This window comes from Podospora anserina, chromosome 7 (assembly GCF_000226545.1).
Source record: "Podospora anserina S mat+ genomic DNA chromosome 7, supercontig 1".
NCBI lineage: Eukaryota > Fungi > Ascomycota > Sordariomycetes > Sordariales > Podosporaceae > Podospora > Podospora anserina.
Window position 1 is genome coordinate 2,516,355 of NW_001914854.1, and position 15,873 is coordinate 2,532,227.

General features: G+C 53.5%; 5 protein-coding genes across 5 annotated transcripts; 3 read left to right on the forward strand and 2 right to left on the reverse strand.

The window, feature by feature from the left end:
- Positions 1-2,931: 2,931 nt before the first annotated feature.
- PODANS_7_9030 (uncharacterized protein) lies at positions 2,932-4,473 on the forward strand (the record flags this gene model as incomplete). Its single annotated transcript, XM_001908234.1, has 1 exon — positions 2,932-4,473. The coding sequence occupies one exon, from the start codon at positions 2,932-2,934 to the stop codon at positions 4,471-4,473; it is 1,542 nt and encodes a 513-aa protein (XP_001908269.1).
- A 1,880-nt stretch (positions 4,474-6,353) lies between these two features.
- Positions 6,354-7,399, forward strand: PODANS_7_9040 (uncharacterized protein; the record flags this gene model as incomplete). Its single annotated transcript, XM_001908235.1, has 4 exons — positions 6,354-6,382; positions 6,447-6,793; positions 6,950-7,199; positions 7,255-7,399. The coding sequence occupies 4 exons, from the start codon at positions 6,354-6,356 to the stop codon at positions 7,397-7,399; spliced, it is 771 nt and encodes a 256-aa protein (XP_001908270.1).
- A 412-nt stretch (positions 7,400-7,811) lies between these two features.
- Positions 7,812-9,887, reverse strand: PODANS_7_9050 (uncharacterized protein; the record flags this gene model as incomplete). The annotated part of the gene is made up of 1 exon (XM_001908236.1): positions 7,812-9,887. A coding segment is annotated over one exon (2,076 nt), but the record flags the coding sequence as incomplete, so codon positions are not given.
- A 712-nt stretch (positions 9,888-10,599) lies between these two features.
- PODANS_7_9060 (uncharacterized protein) lies at positions 10,600-11,093 on the reverse strand (the record flags this gene model as incomplete). Its single annotated transcript, XM_001908237.1, has 2 exons — positions 10,600-10,655; positions 10,718-11,093. 2 exons carry the CDS (start codon positions 11,091-11,093, stop codon positions 10,600-10,602), a joined length of 432 nt encoding a protein of 143 aa, XP_001908272.1.
- A 1,090-nt stretch (positions 11,094-12,183) lies between these two features.
- PODANS_7_9070 (uncharacterized protein) lies at positions 12,184-14,111 on the forward strand (the record flags this gene model as incomplete). Its single annotated transcript, XM_001908238.1, has 2 exons — positions 12,184-12,841; positions 12,895-14,111. 2 exons carry the CDS (start codon positions 12,184-12,186, stop codon positions 14,109-14,111), a joined length of 1,875 nt encoding a protein of 624 aa, XP_001908273.1.
- Positions 14,112-15,873: the final 1,762 nt, after the last annotated feature.

Genomic DNA, 15,873 nt, shown 5'->3' on the forward strand with positions numbered 1-15,873 from the left:
CCCATGGCATCAGGCTTCTCAGGAAGTGAGGATTCAAGACATGGGTGGATCATGGGTTGTCCCGCCAACCAGCCACTATTTACTTGAAAAGGGGCAGACCCACTTTTTCCCCATGACAGCAATCCATCTATGACCTCAATCACCCCGTTTCCTGCAATGCGAACAAAGGCAAAGATCTTTGTAATACTAGACTTGAAATGTATCTTGATCTTCCATCCGCTTTGGAGCCGATGTTGTCCTATTTCCTCGAGGAGCAACAGAATGAAACGAGACGGTTCTCCACGATGGCAAAGTTAATTAAAACTGACCTTGTTGGAATCATATCCTTTGACACTCAACGACAGTAGAGCACTTGATAGGTGGCCATGCTGTTTCCTCGATGGCCATATCTCCCTCCCTCGTCTTTTGATTGGAGAAGAGCATTCGGAATAGTGACCAGAACGGCAACTGCCAGATGCTTTTTGATCTGCCTGATTGTAAAGGCTCATTCTGCAAGAGGTGGGATCGGCTAGTTCGCATTCCACGTTGCTGTGATTGTCTACCTAGCTGCCCTGGTCTAGGACATATACTCTCTGAATCTGGTAGCGGATATGCTGAACAACATGTTAGCTTAGGTGGCGTTGAAAGAAACAGTCTGCTAGGGACCTGCCTCACGGAGCGTCCCGTGGAAAGCGTGTTGTTGATGAAACTCTTTCAACGGTACGTTAGTAGGTAGAACGGTCCACCCAAACACTGTGGATTAGGTTTGGAATCGTATGAATTGCAACCTTGCCTTGCGATGTGTTAGGCTGTGTAGCGATCAATCATCGCAGAGCGAAACCAGGGCAGCACGACCGGGCGCGAGGATACATGGCTGTCTTTCAACAAAGGTGTTGTTAGCAAGGCTTGCCCAAATTTTCAGGCTGTCTTGAGTGTCGAAGACTACACATGACAAACCGTGATGGCTGAGTGTTTCTTACCAGGTAGGTACTGTCTCGCAGGTTTAAGCTTTGAGCAACAACTCCCTCCATCCTTCATGGTGCTCCCGCCATGGCCGTTGGAAAGCAGCCATGTTGCACACGTACGTGAGGCTCAATTCAATATTCAGCTTGATGCGCAAAGTGCCCGATGGGCAAACACATGTCACTTCCAGTGATAGGGCCTATCAGGCGGGGGACAGCGGGCGCAGATAGGTAAACTCCCAGACCCACTCGGGCTGGCTCCAAAGGGCGCAAGAGGCTGAAAAGCAGGCGCATTGGAAACTGGAAGTCGGCCCTCCACCAAAGTACCAAAGTACCTGGGCTCCGCTTGGTGGGGTACACCGCACCCAACCTCAAGTGGAGCTCGACGTGTAGACGTCGAAATAAGCTTTGCACTAGGCAGGGATCCAAGTTCGGCCTCCATCTCCACCCCCGAGCACTTGCGACAGCAGGCATTCGATTTGGGTTTTGCGATGGGAACGGCTGAAATTTGTCCCTGAAATTATTAACGGAGTCACAAAGCCGCCAGGCTTCTCATGCCGGCCAGCATCCCCAAGAGGTCTGGCAGACAGGGGTCGTAATAGCTGGCCAGTCTCCGCCTTGTGTTCCAGACGACGGCGTGATCCAGATGGAACGACGCCAATACAGCCCGGGTATGCCCATCTTACGTCACCGTGCTGTCCCGACCGATGGTGCCCTGGAAATGATCGAATAATGCCACCTTGCGACCAAGACAGCATAGTCCACTGCCTCGTATCTGAAGTCGGGCTTTTGGTAATCGCCGGCCATCTGGGCCGACAGAAGGAGGCCATCGCAGGGAGACAGGAAACCCATCTTCAGCTCGGTCAGCACCTCATGGCAGCGACTAGCGCAAGGAACCCGTCAAGAACACAATATACTTCAGGTTCCTGAAAGTCAATAAAGATGCCAGGGATGTCTGACAAGCAAGAGAAACCCTTCTGCAGAGAACTACGGGTAGGCGGTAGGGACGGGACGCAGAAGCTTGATCCTGAGCTTTCGCAAAGAAGCTTGACGCCATCTCCCTTTTGCTCGTTCGTCCGAAGGCCAAAGGCAACATAGTCGAGTTTGTAGAATACTTGATACCTATATGAAGGCGCTCCCCTCGAGCTCTTCTGTTCCGTCGACACCCTGCCAGCGCAAAAGGCACGCCAATCTTATCAACGCACGCGCCCGCAGCAGAGGCCAAAGCGAGGGCGAAACCGAAAGGGCCGAAACGACCAAGACGGGCGGGGGGAATACGATCGAGCAAGGCCCCTCGATCCTCGCTCAGCGGACAGTCCGGACGCCCCGCTGCCTGGTTGGGAGTTCCGATAGCCTACCTAGGTACCTAGGTAGTTGACCCGCACATGCAGATAGGTGCGCACTGTAGCAGACGATGCCTGCTCTGGGCAGGCTCGTGGAGAGACATTCTCAGCAGCATCTGTGACATGTGGGCGGTTGATACTTGATATTGGATAGTATTCATGATAGATGGAAACCCAAATCCTTTATTACCTGCATGTCCAAAAAGCCAATTCATAAAGATTCAGTTTGCATCGTCCGACGGTGCAGCGGATGAACTCTGGGGTGTGTACAGTGCCAGCGCCTTCAAGCGGTGCTTTCTCCTTCCAGTCCCGTTTCCCCCTCCTAATCTTTTCGGTTCGGCACTGTGTAGGCACTCACCACTCCACTTACTGTCTCCCCCAAAGGTCTTTTTAGTTCGGCGCTATGTAGGCAATCACCACTCACCACCCCCGCCACCACTCACCACCCCCCGCTTACCACATTCCCACTTACCACTGAACACGTACCCACTTCCTACTGCTGTCGTTCGGTGTCGTTGGCTGCTGCCATCACTTAGGCTGGTCTTTTCCATCTCTATAATTAATAGGCCTCTCTCATCTCTCCCTCCTACAACCTTCACCTTTCCATACCTTCTTACCGTTCCAATTTCCACCCCACAGCTCGTACAATGTCGAGTCGCGCATCTAGCACATCATCGCCCGTGGTGCCATTGGAGCCCACATGGACAGGCTTCATACCAGATACCGGCAACGCGCTTGCCATCGTGGAGGCTGCTCTCCGTGGTCACCTCAGTATGATTCCGCGGCGCCCTCACGACAAAGAGCGCGACGAAGTCATCCGAAGCGGCAATGTGTTTCTCTATGACCTGAATACCTCGGGCATCAAGCGCTGGACTGACGGCCGGGACTGGAGTCCTAGCCGCATCCAACATAATTGGCTCGTTTACCGTGAGATCGATCGCCAATCCAACGGCAGGAATAAGAAGGCAGCGAAGAAGGCGGAAACCGGCGAAATCACCACCGGCGGAATCACCAAAAAGGCACCCAGCTCTGCCCGCAACAACACGCAGAACATACGGGGTCACGGCGCTGGAAACCGAGAGGCTGCCGCCGGCAGGGTTATCGAGCTGGCGAATGGAAAAAAGGTCCCACACGAAGGCGAGACGGGCATACAGAAGCTGATAGGCTCACTGGTCGGGGGCTATCCCTTCAAAAAGGGAGGCCTGATCAAGCGAACCATGAGTTTCGAGTCGGAAAAATTGCATCTGCAGCTGGTCACTTACATGAGCATGGAAGACTATGCGTCCGGGCTTTACAGCACCCCCTATCAACACGCTCACATTCGAGACTGCTTCCCCCGACAAGAGCTGCTCCAAAGTAACTTCCGCTTCTTTTACATGGACGATCTGGGGCTCTTCGAGCCCATGTATGAACCAATGCGTCAACAACTAGCCTATCACCAGGCTTTGATCGCGAACCCGCCGGGCGCGGCCGTTTTTCACCCCCACTATGGTCTGGTCCCCCACGGCATGCCTCCTCCTGGTCTGGTTCCCCACGGCATGCCTCCTCCTCCTCCTCCTCCTCTGGCTCCCCACAACATGCCTCCTTTTGCTCTGGCTCCCCACGACACGCCTCCCCACGGTCTGGCTCCTAATGGCATGCAGGCCAGGATGCAGGCCGGGATGCACGAGCAACCCCCAGCACTTGACATGGTCAACTACCCCATGCAGGATCACAGCAACCCTCATTCTCCCGACTACCGACAGGATGCTTACACTCTGGGCAGCACAGGCCAGCAGGCTCAGAACGTTGGTGGTCAAGAGCCGAGGAGCTCGCTGGTTGGTCATCCAGCCTTGCAGACTCAAGCCGAAGATTATGGTGGTGTTCCGGATGCCCCATTTGGCGACAACTATGGCGCTGGAATGGCTGTAGACTACCACTCTCCCATGTACCAGCCCCATCACTTCCCCAGCATGCAGTATGGGTCGCACGCCATGGATCAGAATGCCTACCCCGGACAAGAAGGAACGTATCCGTCGCGGAACGGGTCCTATGATGGGGCAGACGGGGCCTATGAGGCTAGGGACATGGCCTATGCGGAAGGGGACATGGCCTATCCAGGACAGATTCTGGTGGACTATCTTGAAAACAACAACCAGCATCTCCCACAGACTCCTGACAGCAACCACCTTCCTCCCTCCAGCACCTAGTGCTGATGATGATTACATGACTACATGACTGCACGACTGCATGACTCTATGACTGCATGACTGCATTGACAATCAGGGAGGGACGGCACCATTGCTTTTGAGGGCACCATTTCCTTTTGAGAAGTGGTTGGAGTTGTTGGAGTTGGACTGGACGAACAGAGTTGGGGATGGATACTTTGCTTTTTGCAAGCTTGTTGCGCATGGAGGAGCTCAAGCACACACACACACACACCACTGTCAGGGGAGCAATTGGACGGTCTTGCGAGCTGACCCTAGCATGAGGGAGTCCCGAGCCCACACCGCAGTGGCAGCGATACTATGTATCTTTTCTTGCTTATATTTCGTTTTGGGCAGTTTTTTTTCTTCAGGTTCGGATCTCCGGATGGGCGTGACGGAGAACAATGCGTTACTTGCAAAGAAATACCCGGCGTCTCTCCCTGATTGATATTTATTCTTGCTTATAGAGTGCGAGTTGGTTATTTTCGTTTCTGGGGCGAGGGAAAACAAAAATAAGAAACAGTACTACGTTGTCTACACACAGATAGATCGGATCCTATAGTCTCAATCACAGTTTCAGCGAGAAGCCTCCCGTTCCCCTCCCCTCTGGTGCCGTGTGTGAAGGAGGTGATGAGTCTTTGTGTGTTGGGCGCGCAATCGTGCTCAGACGTTTGTTCCACCAACGTCATCGGACGGTCATCGGGCGAAACCTGCCGACATGGCGGGCCCCGCTCTAACGGATGTAGTCGGGCGGCGGCTTGCCGCCGGCCGACAGACTGGTGCACAGACATGGTCTGTGCTTTATGGCTCCATCAAGGAAATGCACATGCATCCCGATCGCACAGAGCAGGAATTTCCTTATGGTCTGACGAGGTGACTTGGGCATTTGTTACTATCGGCCTCGCACCGATTTCATTTGTTTTATTGAGCTAATCAGGACAGGAACAGAGAGGGCGAGTTTGAGTGGTTGTTGTGTTGGAACAAGTCTTGGCTGTGACGACAACGAGGGAAGGTGAAGCAGGAGGAGATATCAACGGCAGGTCGGGTTTTTTTTGGGGTTGTTGCGCGCTCTCTCTTTTGACCCGCATCATCTTTTTATTTTATTTTTTAAACCACGACAGTAACCTTGAGGCCTGTTTGAAGCCGGTCTCTCATTCCTTTTCTTTTGAGGGAACAACCTGCCTACCTACCTATCTACATCAGACGACAGTCTCCAAGTTTTTTGCGCGCGCGAGCAATCATTTGCGGTGGTCAGGGGGCAGTCTCTCTCTACCCATCATCCGACGATTTAAACCTTGAGCTTTGTGGGGGTGGGGGGAAAACGACCCTGTTAATTGGCTTTTCCCAACGACACGGGAATTCAGGGGATAGGAAAAAGTCAAAAAGAGGTTTACCGACGGGACGGGCCGGGACGAAACGAAACGAAACGACAAGAACAACGGACGGGTGTGTGGTTTGGATTGTTTTTTTTTTTTTTTTTTTGCGTTGGAGCTACTGTGTAAAGTCACATACGGTACTCGGGCTGTCTCTCTCTCAGACACATATCAGGGACAGTACCCTGCCCTTGTCAGTTACCTTACCCGAAAAGCATATTTCCCGAAAGTCAAATTCAGGACTGACGAGAGAGCAGACGAAAAAAAGAAGGAATTATGATTTCTTACAGCTTCAGGGGTCTCGAGAGAGGTGGTGGTGTGTGTTGTTGTTGCTGTTGCTGGGGCGAGGTTATCGTCGACGAGTCGCGTTTCTGGCAGTGAGAGGGCTGTTCGAGCATTGCGTTACAGAGGAGGGTTTCGGCTGTTGTATCAGGTCAACAACCGCCACCACCGCCGCCGACAAGGTCAGCATCTTATCAACCGAGCAATCTGCTGTTTCGAACATTCACCATGTCCTCCCCCCCGCTCCGGACAAAAGAGTAAACCCCCCCCTCCGCCCCCTCCCCTTCTTTTTGGTTGCCCCCCTAACTAACATCTCAACAGATCCAAAATCCCCAAAATCCTTCATCCCTCCACCCTAACGAAAAAGCTCCAGTCCAAGCTGCCGGCTGCTATCGTGCCGCAAAAGGAGAATATTTATACTATCCCGAATATTCTGACGTTTTCTCGGATCATCGCAAGCCCGTTTATCGGCTATGCCATCCTACACGATCAGCACGCCCTCGCTCTGGGGCTGTTTGCCTACGCGGGTGTCAGCGATGCGCTTGACGGGTGGATCGCGAGGAGGTGGAAGTTGCAGACTGTGGTGGGGACGGTGATTGATCCGATGGCGGACAAGATGTTGATGACGGTTTTGGTTGTGGCATTGGGGATGAAGGGGTTGTTGCCCGGTGAGTCTTGTTTTTTTTTTTTTTTTTTGGTTCTCCTTTTCTTGTTGCTTCCATTTTTAACCCGGTTTTGGTTGCCCCCTTTTTTTTTGTTATGCGGTAGCCTGGTTTCAGGGACTAAAACGTGATAACATGAGCTAATAATGGAGGAAACAACAGTATGGCTAGCAGTCCTCATCCTGGGTCGGGACGTCGCCCTCGCCATCTCGGCAATTTACTACCGCTGGATCTCGCTGCCTCCTCCCAAGACGATGGCAAGATACTGGGATTTTAGCCTGCCGAGCGCGGAGGTGAGGCCGACGTTGATTAGCAAGTTCAATACGTTTTTGCAGTTGGGGCTGATGGGGTTGACGACGGTGGCTCCTGTTGTCACGGCTGTTGATTTTAGTCAGTCGTTGACGGTTTTGCAGTAAGTTTCTTTTCTGGGAAGAGGGGGTTAAATTGCTGATGATTTGGGATGATAGGTACATTGTCGCCACGACGACGGTTTGGTCGGGCGCGAGTTATGTGTTCAGCAAGGATGCGGTCAAGATTCTGACGCAGCCGGAGAGCAAAAAGGAGAAGGAGGTTGTGGTGGAGGAGGAGGAGGGGAAGAAGAAGGAACTCTGAGAGAGAAGGGTATTGGGGGAGAAGATGAGGGTGAGGCAGTTGGGGAGGAAGGAGAGGGAGGGTTAGGGGATGATGTGTGTGCTCTGTGTGTTTGGCGAGATGGGGCAGGGAGTTTAGGGGGTTTTCGTGAGTATTGTACATATCCCTATTGCGAGCATTAGCCTTGCTTTGCCCTTGTGAAGCATTCTTGTATATAGACCGTGAACAACATTAAAAAGTTGAATTTTCGATTACAGTTGCTTGTATTGTTGTCCATGTTATATACAAGATTCGAAAACCAAAAAAAAAAAAACGCCGACGCCATGTTTTCTTCCCATCTAGCCCACCCATCCGAACCGATGCCTTGCTTTTAGTTCCTCAGCAACCGATATACACAATATCCTACATACACCCTTTTCTTTCCTTCTTTCCTTCAACCCTTCATCTCCCCAACCCTAACCCTCCCCTCCACAGCCCCCATATCCTCCCCTTCCTGAAGGCCGGGCAGTTCCAAATCCAGCGCCTTGCTCCCCTTTTCCCCACCCCCCCGTTGGTAATCCCCCCCACCCCGTCTCCTCACATGCCGCAACAACATCACGACCCCATTCGGCGTCACGCCCTCCACCCTCCTCGCCTGCCCTATGCTTTCCGGCCGCGTCTCGTTCAGCTTTGTCTGTTCAGCTATGCTCAACCCAGTAACGGTGGTGTAATCGAGATCGGTCGGCAGCAAAAGATGCTCATCCCTCACCGCCCTGGCCGCCTCGGCAAGCTGAAACTTGACAAACGGCTCGTACACCGCCTCGATCGCGACCCTCTCTTGGGTTTTGGGGGGGAATTCCCCTACTGCGGGGAGGGTGGGTTCCAATGCAGAGACAGAAGATGACAAAGGGGGAGGGGAGGAAGACGACGAGAGGTTGGTGGTGGTGGCGTGCTCGTAGATTTTGCGAAGCATTTGTATACCTGACACCTTGACCCCGTTGATATCGGAATTTGTTTGTGGGAGCGGGTGGGTGGTTGTCCACTGCGGGGATGGCAAAATCGTGCTTTCGAGGAGGGAGTATAGGGCTGTAGAAGAGGACGAGGTTTCGAGGTAACTTTCCCAGCGGGAGGGGGAGATGACACCCCAGGAGTGGCCTAGGGGTGTGAGTCTTACATCTGCATTGTCTGACCGGGTGCGGAGGCGGAATTCGCTTCGGGAGGTGAACATCCTGTATGGTTCCGACACGCCCTTGGTGACGAGGTCGTCGATCATTATGCCGATGTAGGCGTCGAACCGGGAGAGTGATACGGACGGGAGGTTGAGGGCTGTTCGGCCGGCGTTGATGCCAGCGATGACGCCCTGGCCGGCGGCTTCCTCGTAGCCGGTCGTGCCGTTGATTTGGCCGGCGAGAAAGAGGCCCGAGATGTGTTTTGTTTCGAGGGTGCGTTTTAGAGAGCGGGGGTCGACGTAGTCGTATTCGACGCCGTAGCCGGGCTGGAGCATCGTCACGTTCTCGAGGCCGCGGATGGTGCGGAGGAGGGCTTCTTGGGCGTCGGCGGGGATGGTCATGGAGAGGCCGTTGGGGTAGATGACCTCGTTGTCGAAGCCTTCGGGCTCGAGCCAGACGATGTGGGAGTCTTTGTGGCCGAAGCGGATGATTTTGGACTCGAGGGAGGGGCAGTACCGCGGCCCTTTGACCGTCTCGCGGATATGGATGGTTCTGTCGAGGTTGGCGCGGACGATGTCGTGGGTGGAGTGGTTGGTGTAGGTGGCGTGGCATTTGAGCTGGTGGCCGTCGACGTCGACCTTGTCGTTGAGGTAGCTGAAGGGCATGGGGGGGTCGTCGCCGAGCTGTTCTTCGAGAATGTCCCAGTTGATGCTGCCCTTGGCTAGGCGTGGTGGCGTGCCTGTTTTGAGACGGCCGAGCTTGAAGCCTGCTTCGCGCAGGGATTTGCTGAGGCCAAAGGTGGCTTCCTCGCCCATTCTACCTGACGGGTAGGCTTCGAGGCCGATGTGGATTTCGCCTCCTAGGAATGTTCCTGTTGTGATAACCACCGACCTTGCCGGTAATACCTCCCCTGACTCTAGCCTCACACCAGTAATCTTGCTCCTTGCGCCCTCTGCCCTCTCTTCTTCGGTCAGACCAGCGTCGGAGACAATGATATCCTCCACCTTGCCGGTAACCACCTCCAGGTCCTTGTAGTTTGTCAACTCCTCCTTCATATGTTTCTTGTACAACGCCCGGTCGATCTGCGCTCGCGGTCCCCACACTGCCGGTCCTTTCCTCCTGTTCAGCACCCGAAACTGCAAGCCAGCCTTGTCGATTATCCTCCCAGCCAACCCGTCAAGCGCGTCGATCTCTCGGAGAATTGTCCCCTTTCCGATCCCGCCGAAACTCGGGTTACAGGAGCATACTCCCAGGTTCTCGAGGCTGGGTGTGACGAGGGCGGTGCGGGCTCCTGCTCGGGCTGCGGCTGCGCTGGCCTCGGCGCCTGCGTGGCCGCCACCAACGACGATGACATCGAATGGTCTGTTGGTGTATTTATGTTAGCATTGGTCTAGATACACAGGCGCACGCGCAAACTGACCTGGCGGCAACATCCCCCACTGTCGCAAAGGCCCTCCTCAGCTGCACCGAGCGGCCAACTGGTGTTCGGCCGAGGCCCCGCGGAAGCCAGAGCTTCGTCATCATCTTGAAGGGTGCGCCCAGCCTTGGCGATTAGCTACCGTAGAGAACAAAAGAATGGAAGACGGGGAGGCGGCGTCACGATATTCGGCGCAAAGGTGGGCGGTTTGGGAATTGAATCTCTGGAAAAATAACTGATAAGGAGTGCCGGGATGCGATAAGCGCTCGGGCCACCTCGATGTTTGGGCCCAATGATTTTCACCTCGACAGTGACAACGTCTCTGCTTTGCTCGGGAATAAAATCACTGTTGCAAGCGAGCCTATTATACATGCAGGTCGAATGCCTGTTCATCGTAGTTTCAATTGAATCTGACAAAAAGAAAAAAAATACGGTATCACAATTGGTTGGTAGTTATACAAGGCCGCCTCCAGCCCACCTGCCTGTCTCTGACAGGCATGGCTTTTCATCCAGCCAGAATGTACACACAGCGGAGAGATATTTGAGACCCCAGTCTACCTTGCGCAGATCGCATCCATCCATTCCACAACACATCATATCATCACATAGAGCCCGCTCATCCATATCATAGCTTTCCAGACTGTGCCTTACTGCGCTTACTCCTCAGCCGGAGCATCGCGGTTGGCGGGGCGGCGAAGAACCTCAAGGGCGCCTATGTTTGACAAACCGACATTAGTTTTTGCAGAAGAAGCGAGAAAAGAAAGATAGACGTACGCTGCACAACACCCAAAGTTCTGACGGGCTTGCCCTCGGCATCCTCGTACGTGTCGATAGACGCCTGGCCCTCGACCAAGACCATGGTCCCCTTCTCGAGAGACAGGTAGAAATCACGGGCGTTGGTGCTGGTGGGGAAGACGGTGATGTTGAACCAGCTGGTCTTCTTGTTCTCGCCAGACCCGCTGTTGGAGGCTACGGCGTAGCGGAGGTACTCTTTGCCGTTGTTGCTGGCGCGGAGGTCGGGGGTGTCGGCGAGGTTGCCGACGATGGTGATTTTGGCATAGGGGCGCTGGGGGGTGGAGGAGAAGGCACGGGCAGCAGCCACCTGGGGGCGGGCGGCAGCGCGGGAGACGGAGCGGAGGAAGGCAGACATGTTGGGCTGTGGCTGGTGACTGGTTTGATATGAAGATGGCGGGGATGATCTGGATGGAATGCAGTTTTTGGTTTCAGAGTGATATCAACGCTATCGATATCGTGTTGTGGGTTCTTCACTCAAACCCCTGTCCAGGTCCAAGGTCGCGTCAAACGGCGCGTGGGGGACCGTGCGTCGAAGCTGTGGAGCTGAGCTGCCGAACTCCCAGGTGCTCCGTGGGTTCCAGGGTTAGCCCGAGCGGTGTCATACCCCTGACTCCTTCCTTTTTGGGATTCATCTTCCTCCTCTGCTCACTCTTACTATCTCTCTCACTCTTCTCTCACTTGCGGAGCATCATGCGACCGACTTGCTCTGCTGAGTAGAAAGTCTTCTTATTCAGTCGAGTCTCAATAAAACCCACACCTGATCTTTCACACAATAAGCAAAAACGGGGCTGACCAATTCATAGGCACCACCACCTCGGCGATACTCCGTGCTGGAGAGACATCATCAGCAAACAACATCATGGCCAATTGATGATTCTCGATGATGAGTCGCATGTTCCCTGCCAATTGATCAGAAGTAAATTTAGATGCCGGGAACCACAGCTTCATGTCATGGATCTAGGTCCAGGAGCTGGCCCGCCGGTCTTTGTTGATGCCAGGCCGAGACCCCTTTTCAGCTCCTGAAAGCTGCCCACTTTTGGGTCTGAATAGACTCTGAATAGATCAATAGACACAACATGGCGGTCTCAAGTTCCCACTTTGCAACTTCACCACCACTTTTATCACAATAAGGAGCTCGGTTCGCGAATAAGCCAATAAGATGGCCAACGCACCGAATAACTGAATAGCCCATGGCACGCACATAACCGTCCTGCCGGTTGCACCACATGGCAGCCGATCTTGTTCCTTAACTCTTTTCTTTATCCAGATCTACTACTCTCACAGCTTGATTGAGATCTTGACCTCTACTCTTACCTCTTCGTCATCATCGCCAAGATCGCTTTGCGGAATACCATCACTCTCAGCCTTGACCGTCAAGAATATCACTCAACAACCTCACCGGACCAGGAACCTCCCTCGCGAGCACCGGCAGTACAAGTTGGAACATGGCACCCCCAACACCAGAGGAACTCGCCACGCCAGGCTTCAACAAATGGTCTCTCTATGGCTTCACAACAACCCCGGAAGAGAGGATCGGCCCCGACGAGCCCTACACCTACCCATCCCTCCAAGTGAACCTCTTCTTCCGTGTCTTCCTCGGCCTCGTCTCCCTCTTCATCACCTGGGTCCCAGCCCGTCTCCTCTTCCGCAGCGGCGAGTTCGCCGGCACCGTCCTCTGCGTCATCACCATGATCCTCAACTTCTTCGCCGTCGTCAATGCCCTCATCTGGCGAGACGACAACGTGGAGGAGTGGTTTGCTGGCTACGGGTGGTGTGACATTCAAACATACCTCAAGTTTGCTCTCGACACGGCCTTCAACATCTGTCTCTTTGAGATCATGCGGGGATTGGCGAGCAAGGTGGCTATGAACAGAGCTACTGCCTTGACGTCCAAGGAGAGAAGACGCAACAGGATTATTTCGGCGGCGGTCATCTTTACGGTGCCGGCGGTGCAGATGATTCTCACCTACTTCGTCGCGGTGGGCCGGTATAATGTATCGACACTGGTCGGGTGTGGGGTTTACTACTTTCCGAACTGGGTCTTCTTGGTGTTTTTCATTTTGCCTACGCCGATATTCTCTATTGGGGCGGCCATCATGGCTTGTAGGTTTTCTTCCCCTTCTGCCCCTTTGTACACAACCTAACAAACATCACAGGCCTCACCTTTTACCGCTACCGCCTCATCATGCGCGCGTCCAACAAAGTGATGCAATCCCGTGACAGCGTCGCCGCCGCGCGCCAATCCCGCGTCCGCAAGAAGCTTTACTTTCTGACCCTCACCGTGATCGTCGTCGTCCTCCCGCTCATCCTCATCTTTTTCGTTAGAAACCTAAAGGTGGGGAGCCCATGGGACTTGTCTTATGACTTTGCCTCCTTCCACTATGGTCCCGACCCCTTCAACCAGTGGTTTGTCTCGTTCACCACATCAGAGTACATGAACTTTCAACAGCTGAGCATCAGCTTCATCCCCGAAGTCACGGGCATCCTGCTATTCATCCCCTTTGGCACCACCCCCGAGGCCCTCAACTCTTACCGCCGGGGCCTTCTCTTCCTTGGGTTGGGGTACATCTTCCCTAAGCTACGAGAAGAGATCCCGTTGTACCCCAGCCCCTCCTCTTCAAGGGGCAATTCGACCAGCAACTCAAGAGCATCATGGTGGTCCTCCTTCCTCCGCCCCATCCGCGAAAACGCATCCTCTTTCATCGCCTCCCGCCGCCGGTCGACGACCACGACGGGTATGTCCAACAACAGTTCAAGAAAGGGATCTATCCTCCCCACCGCGGAGCACCATAGCAATTCCACCTCTTCCCGGTCAACCTCTTTGCTCGTCAAGGAAAAAAGCACCAGCAACAACAACCCCTGGCCAGATCTAACAGCAGAGGAAATCGATCATTACAACAACCCGCACTCCCCTTCTTCTTCTTCCACTTCCACCTGCCCCCCAACGGGACGGAATCCTTTTCTGATGGCAACCGCCATACCACTCAACGCCACGCCCCTCCCATCTCGACTTTCTACCGTCCTCCCAAAGAAAAAGACCACCACTAGTCCCATTGAAGAGGAAAAGGTGGTTGACGTTGGGAGCGAGGATGTAGCGGAGCCCTGGGACGTGGGGCATCAGGCTTCCAATGTTGAGTTTGATACACAGGTCTGGGTTGGGAATCCTAGGTCGGGGAGTCAATTGCCTTTGCCGAGTCCGGCGAGGTTTCAGCCTGTTGTGACGACGATTACTGCTGGTAGTGGGGATGGGGATCTTGAGGCTGGGGAGCATCAGCAGCAGAGGAGGGGGGTGGTGAGGGTTGAGACGAGGATTGCGCATACCCTGGAGCCGAGAGAGGAGGGAGAAGAACAGGTCGTGACGGTTACGACGTGATTTTGTAACTGCCGGTCAACTCTCGTGAGGTGGTCGTGAAATGGTGTTAGCGGGTTGTGGGGGGGAGGGAAGATGAGGAGTTCGGCTGGGGGGGAGGGGTATTGGGGTGTTTAGGGGGGGGAGATATCAGGGATGGGTAGATAATGGGCCGTTATATAGCTATTATTGTTTCCTTGAGTCTTTTATTGTGTTTCCCTTTTTTTTTTTTGTTGTTTCATTTTCATGGTGAAGAGGGGTCCGTTTACACAAGGCTGACAAGAATAGTGCGGCATAGCATTTCATTACATATTTCTTCTTCTGCCAGCACGCCGAGGGCTGGTTTTATGTGTCTATAGACAGATAATGTATCATAACACCAAGCTAACCTTGTCGACTTTGCACCGCTGTCAACTATGCCATTTACACTCCAATATCTTGCTGGGTTACAGGTGTGAGATATTGTACATTTACTGAAATAACAGGAAACACCTCTTCATGACCACATTGGATCACTTCCCAAGAAGGGCAATTATACTTGGCCAATGGACTTGATCCTTTCCCAAGTCAAACCTGGAGAAAGAAAGCACACACGCGATATAAAGCAACTTCACGATCGCATCATATCTTTCAACACCTCTAGTGCGAAATACCCATCCATGTGCATAAACTGGTTCTTAGTTTGAAGCTGCATGGTAGCCTGATTTTGAGAGCCGTGCTGCTGCTTTTAGACAACACACTGAACACATGAGTGGGTTTGCCAGGTTGTTTGAAGCAATAAACCACGTAATCATGCCAAATTTCGAGAACTGCTAGAGGTAAGATTTACACAATAGGGCTGGCTTGTATTTCAGGGCATATTAGGGGCCTTTTCCTGTCAGTTTGCATGCCTCGAGCTAACAAAGATGTCGGCAAACGAGGCGCTTGACCTAAGTATGCCTCGGCCAGTGACTGAGGTTCGGGGTGGTGTTCTGAGGCTAGAGCACTCGGAGGGCTGAGATGTGCTATGCAGTGGTGAAGTCTTGGTCTTGGTGTTACTGGCTTATTGGCGGCGTGACTCACTGCTGGTTCAGGGGGCCTTGTTACTGAGTTTGGCTTGCCGAGTGAGCAGTCTCTACATGGAAGGCCAGTTCACCTGAAATTGATGAAATATAAAGTTACCGATAGTTCTTTGACTTTTGAAGTAAACAGACACAGAAACCAGCGACAAGTGGATTATCCAACTCATTCTTGCTTCACACCGAGAATAGCACTCACAACCCTAACCCGACAACTGCAAACAGTTTGTGCGTGTGGTAACCCCACATTTTCACCTCTCGCTCCTCATCATCCAAAACTCACATTCATCTCTCATCCCAACTTATACAAAGTGAGCCTCCCGCATTTTGTTCTATTTCTCCCAACCAGACTGAATGCTCAAACACCTCAGTCCATCCCTCAAAACCGCAACAAGACTCACCCAACTAACCACCAACCGAACCAGCTCACTCAACCCTCACTTTCACTTCTCACCCCGCTCATTCACCTTCACAACCACCCCCCAAAATGGACGACAAAGCAGACCTCATCGCCGACCAACTCTCCCAAACCACCCCCTCATCCCGTGGCGGCGGTAAACGCGGCGGCAGCCGAGAAAGAGGAGGTCGTCCCGGAGGAAGAGCAGTAGACCTCTCCCGCGCCCTCTCCCGCCTCCTCCGGCACCAAGCCTCCAACGCCGGCATCGACCTCGACAAAGAAGGCTACGCCCCCCTAGATAAAGTCGTACGTTCCCCCCCCCCCCCCCCCT